The sequence below is a fragment of the Gracilinanus agilis genome, chromosome 4 (assembly GCF_016433145.1).
Source record: "Gracilinanus agilis isolate LMUSP501 chromosome 4, AgileGrace, whole genome shotgun sequence".
In the NCBI taxonomy this organism is placed as follows: Eukaryota; Metazoa; Chordata; class Mammalia; order Didelphimorphia; family Didelphidae; genus Gracilinanus; species Gracilinanus agilis.
Window position 1 is genome coordinate 409881093 of NC_058133.1, and position 6000 is coordinate 409887092.

Below are 6000 nucleotides of genomic sequence, written 5' to 3' on the forward strand. Positions count from 1 at the left end.
TTTTTTTTTCAGAATAGCAACCCTCTAAAAAGATAATTTATTTATTTATTTCCCCCAAAGTGCCCCTAAGCAAATTCATTTATTTATTTAATTTTCATTTTGAATATTTTCCCATAGTTACATGTTTCATGTTCTTTCCCTCTCCCCCAAACCCCCCTAACCTCCCTTAGCCAACGCACAATTCCACTGGGTTTTACATGTATCATTAATCAAGACCTAATTCCATATTATTGATATTTGGATTAGATTTATCATTTACTATATGCATCCCCAATAATATCCCCATAAGCCCATGTGTTCAAGCAGTTGTTTTTCTGCTGTATTTCTCTTCCCACAATTCTTCCTCTGAATGTGGCTAGTTTTCTTTCTCATAAGTCCTTCAGCCTTGCTCTGGATCCTTGCATTGCTGCTAGTAGAGAAGTCTTTTATGTTCGATTGTACCACAGTGTATCAGTCTCTGTGTACAATGTTCTCCTGGATCTGTTCCTTTCACTCTGCATCAATTCCTGGAGGTCATTCCCATTCACATGGAATTCCTCCAGTTCTTTATTCCTTTGAGCACAATAGTATTCCATCACCAACAGATACCACAATTTGTTCAGCCATTCCCTAATTGAAGGGCATTCTCTCATTTTCCATTTTTTTACCACCACAAAGAGCGCAGCTTTAAATATTTTTGTACAAGTCTTTTTCCTTATTATCTCTTTGGGATATAAACCCAGCAGTGCTATGGCTAGTTCAAAGGGCAGGCTGTCTTTTAAAACCCTTTGATCATAGTTCCAAATTGCCATCCAGAATGGTTGAATCACTTCACAACTCCACCAGCAATGCATTAATGTCCCAATTTTGCCATATGCCCTCCAACATTCATTACTCTCTCTTGTTGTCATTTTAGCCAATCTGCTAGGTGTGAGGTGATACCTCAGAGTAGTTTTGATTTGCATTTCTCTAATTATTATTTAGAACACTTAAAGATTATTTAAAAAAATTTTTATTCAAAAATTATAGAACTGGAAAGAGTCTTAAAAATCACCTATCCCAGTCATCTTCTTTAATGTGCCTTGTGCACAGTGGGTACTTGGTCAACCTTCATTTGCCATGGAAACTGTGCCACAACTGGTATTTTAGCAGTGATTTTCATCACTTTCAATAGGGGAAAGAAGATGGTGCAAACTCACCATGGTGTCGCTTCACTTCTCTCAATGGCAAAAAATTTCCATTGATTAATCCATCTTGTTTCTTTTTTTGTGTATTCTAGGCTTCGTCTTCACAAATCAAATTCAGAAGAAGGCTCCATAGGTCAGTACCACCTGCTTATTTTGACTCTGGCTGTTGGTATTTGCATTGTACATTGTTTGGTGTGGCAACCTACATTATATTTATTATTTTTATTTAAAATATTACAGCGTAAGCAACCTCCAATTTCATTGCTCTAGTATGATACAGGGAAGGAATGAGTTGCAACTTAAAAGAAGGATCTTTTGTTTAGACAATTATTGCTATTTCTAGCTGAGGAACAGGCTTTCAAGGGCACTCCAGTGTCTATTTCCTGCATGCCACATAGCATTGTCTATTTAACTATGGGCTTGTACAGCAATAGTGCATCCATTGCTGAGGCACTGGGAGAGTCAAGATCAAAAATCCTTCCCTTGCTGCTTTGGTCATGGCATGTAACTGCAGAATCTAAAATATATTTTTTCCCCTAGAATGAGTAAGTAATAGGCTGCTTCAAACCAACTCTCTTATCACTCATATCTTACTTTTCTTTCTGCCATTTTTTTTTTTTAGAGTAGCTGGAATGGATTACTATTTTTTTTCTTACCTGTTTAAAAAATTGCATGTTTGGATAGTGGATTTTTTTAAACTTTGACACAATACTTTCCATATTAGAATCAATATAATGTACTGAGTCCAGGGCAGAAGAGTAGTAAGGACTAGAAAATAGGAGGTAAGTGACTTGCCCAGAGTCACACAGATAGGAAGTGTCTAATGTTAGATTTACATCCTGAAGTTTCTCCTGTCTCTAGGGCTGGCTCTCTACCTAGCTGCCACCAACATCACAAATTTAATGCAAATGTAACAGAACAGAATGGGGGCTCTGGGGATCCAATTCTTTGATATTATGATCCCCAACCCCGACCCCCAACATCATTCTCTTTGTATCTGAGTAGCTATTGGTCTTCCTCCAGGAAGTAATTATGTGCTCTAAATAGATTGAAAGAAGGCCCTATTTATGGTATAGGTGAGAACAAGTTCCTTGAACCCACTCAAAGCCAAGCCTCAAGAATCATTCCAAGATTTCTTGTATGAGAGTTGGGAGCACAGACTAGTGAAAACAATTGGTCTTCTCAGAGAGTCCATAAAATGTGTGAGCTATTCTGGTGCCTTTTCTCCTACTTATTTCTTTTAATAGATCTGGAATAACAGCAAGAATTCAGTGGCACTAATTAGAGACCTCATCACTGATGTTGTGTAATCAGATCCACTGAAAGAGAAAAAAAGGGAGAAACAAATAAAAAAACAAAATTAGCCTTCTTTCTTTCCTTCCTCCCTCTTTTTTTCCTCTGTCCCTCCTTCCCTCCTTTCTTCCTTCTTTCACTCCTCAATCCTTCCTTTCTTTTTTCCTTCCTTCCTCCCTTCCTCCTTCCCACTCTTCTACCCTCCTTCCTTACTATCCTCCTTCCTCTCTCCCTCCCAAGTCCAAGTAATTGTGGCCAAGTCTGAAAAAGGAAAACAAGACATAGCTAAGACCTGGATAGACATGCTACCTAAACAAATTTCTAAGTATATGGAAAACTATCCATGTGAGTAAATCTCATATTCTTGCTTAATTCTCTGGGTTCTTTCTTATTTCCTGTTGATTTTAGTATCCTTTAAACTGGTATGTTTTCATTTAAAGTATTTTTTCATTTCAAAATTAGAAGCGAAATCAACATTCTTTTTGTTGAATCAAAGTAATCTTAGAAAGTTTTGAATTAGAATGAATCTACTTTTCATTTTCATGTACCTTTTGTTTGTATCTTTTTTGTCCTTTTAGGAAAAGGGGATTGGAAAAAGAAAAATAAATATTTCTGGCAGAATTTCCGCAAGAACCAGAAAGGTATAATGAGGCAGACTTCTAAAGGTACCATTGCATACGAATTTTTTTTTTTATTCTCTCAGAAATTTACTCCTAAAGGTTCTGTGAATGCTGTGAATTAGATAGCTCTGTACGTGCATCCATACAAATAAGTTAAACTCTTAATTTGCTATCATCACTGCTCTAATACTTGATCTCTGCATATCTTTGGTGCTAAGGAAAATTGGATAGAAAGTCAAAAATATGCAAAGAATATTAATCCAAACACTGTGCTACGTAATTTATAAATATTATCTCATTTGATCCTTACAACACCTCAGAGAGGTAGGGGCTATTATCCCCATTTTACAGTTGAGGAAACTGGGGCAAAAAGAGATTAAATAGTTTGCTCAGAATTACATAGCTAAGCAAGACTCTAAGGTCAGATTTGAACTGGGTCTTCTTGACTCCAGGCAAGCATTTTATCCACTACTTCACCTAAGCTACCCTAAGAGAAATATAGTGCCTTATCCAAAGTCACATTGGTCATACGTGAAAGAAGCAAAACTTGAATCCAGTTCCTTGGACTCTTAAATGCAGTCTTCTTTCTAGGGAACTAAACTGCTTCCTTCTGATAATTCTTTGCCCGCATTGCCTCACCAGAGAAGGCAATCAGATATTTTTCTGATGGTTCACAAGACCACCTGTACTTTTGACATTTTCTTGGGACTAGCTTGCAGCCTGTTGCCTCTGGGGAATCTCTAAATACCTTACACTATGGAGATTTTCCCAGCCTGCCCTGTGAAGGCAATTCCACCCCTGTTCTTTGTTTTGTCTTTTTCTTGTTTCCATAGTAAATACTCCATTTTGGCCTTTTTGTATTATACTTTGTTAGCACTACATTTGGAGATTAAGCTACTTTTCAGATTCCACCACTGTCTTATGGGTGGTTTTGGTTCATGTCAAATGAAAGTTTGAGCTGCATACTGTTTATGTGCCCACGATTTTCACTTACAAGTTGGAACTATAGAACCTTGGAAATGCCTCTCTGCCCAGAAAGTTTCTTCCTTAGTAAAATGAAGGGGGGGAGTGTAACAGCATGGATATGTGGGCCAGCACACCTGAATTTATCGACTGTGTTTGTGTGGTATATTTTTGCGATTGGCTCATGATTGTAGGAGTCATTCTTGTTCCAGACTTGGGGGAAGCCTTTTCTTCATAGTACCTGCCTAGTATCATTCAAGACTAAAAATCAATTTCAGATGGGAACACCGCATCATAAATGAATGGTAAAATCTTACCAGACCACACAGATGAAAACAACCCAGTTCTTTGCTTCTTTTTGCCTACCCTCCACCCCACACACACAAGAGATGAACTGAATAGTAAAATAAAAATGATCAGTTATTCACAATTCCATATTCACCATTCCTTCTTGGTGTACAAGCAGATGGGGAATGAAGAGCACGTGGGTGGTAGCTGTGCACTGATTGAGAGCAAAATGGAAATGACAAAGGGAAACCAGAGGGGGAGAACAGATCCAGAACAACCCCTGGCTTGAATTTGTCCCTACAAGTCTAAAAGCAAACTCTTTCACCCTGCCTCTCTGCAGCAAGGGCAGACCATAGCTGAGAATCTTAATGACATCAGAAGTCAGTCAAGTATGTATGAGAAAGAGCAAGGGGGGAGAAGGATATGTGATTGCAATGCAGACTTATTCCCAGTCTGTTTGTTAAAGCCAGCAACACACGTTCCCAGATGGATCCTTTCACACAATGCTGACTCAAGGTACAGCCCTTGCTTACGTGGTTCAAATATATTAAAGATGACAGGAATCTGTTTGCAGTAGGAAAGCTCTTTAAAAGTAACCCAACAAGGGAATTTGCTTTCCTGCTGCAATTCTGGCTGCTTTCAATATGGAGATAGAAGCACCCAACCCATCACGGTTCAGAACCTTGTTTAGGATACTAATGCCATTTTTGTTTGTGTATCTAGGTATCTATCTTTTGGTGTATACATGTACAGCATTATCATGTTAAAACCACAGCAACTGTGTGTGTGTGTGTGTGTGTGTGTGTGTGTGTGTGTTCATTTTTTGGGGTGGTGGGCAAATGAGATAGCCCAGTGCTTATCATAGTACCTGGCACATAGTAGGTGTATAATAAATATTAATTAATTGACTTGGAAAATTCCTGTTAGGGAAGCTTCCTCTATGAGTGAAGATCAGCAACTCTTCTGTAACTTAGTTTTAGAGAGTTGCCTGGATGCATTGGGAGGTTAAGGGAGTTAGTTTTCCAAGGTCACGTTGTCAGTGTATGTCAGAAGCAGCTTTTTAATTCAGATTATCCTGATTCCAAAACTAGCTCTTTATCTATTGCATTTTGAGACTTTCACATATAAAAATATTATATGCAAATGTATGTGTAATATCTGTCATATAAATATAAAATGTATAATATAAATAATGTATAAATATAAAATGTATAATATATAAACATAAAAATGCACCATATAAATCTACATTATATTATCTAAGTATGAAATGTATAAGATATTATATAAATGCATATTATAGGAATATAAAATTGCATATATAAAATACATATTATAGGAATATATTATGTTTGGTATTATATAAATATAAAAATGTATCATGTATTATAAATACAAAACTATAACATGCATAATATATTAAATAAGTATGAAATATATACTATATATTATATAAATGTATATTATGTAAATATAAAATGTATATATAATATAAATATAAAATGTATAATTTATGAATGTACAATGTACACTATGTTATAAATATACAATGTATACTATGTTATATATGATATATATTATAGTACATAAAATGTGCAATATATTATAAATTATATGTAATATATTATATAAATATAAAATAAATATGTGCATATACACACACACACACA

The 6000-nt window shown here is 36.0% G+C and overlaps 1 protein-coding gene across 1 annotated transcript in view; it reads left to right on the forward strand.

Moving 5' to 3' along the window:
* Nucleotides 1-3201, forward strand: part of LOC123246633 (SAM and SH3 domain-containing protein 1-like) — a 131074-nt gene extending 127873 nt beyond the window's left edge. The window contains exons 5-6 of the mRNA XM_044675458.1: nucleotides 1259-1299; nucleotides 3038-3201. Coding sequence (XP_044531393.1) covers nucleotides 1259-1299; nucleotides 3038-3201 — 205 coding nt within the window. The remainder of the gene's footprint in view (nucleotides 1-1258; nucleotides 1300-3037) is intronic.
* The last annotated feature ends 2799 nt before the right edge of the window (nucleotides 3202-6000 follow it).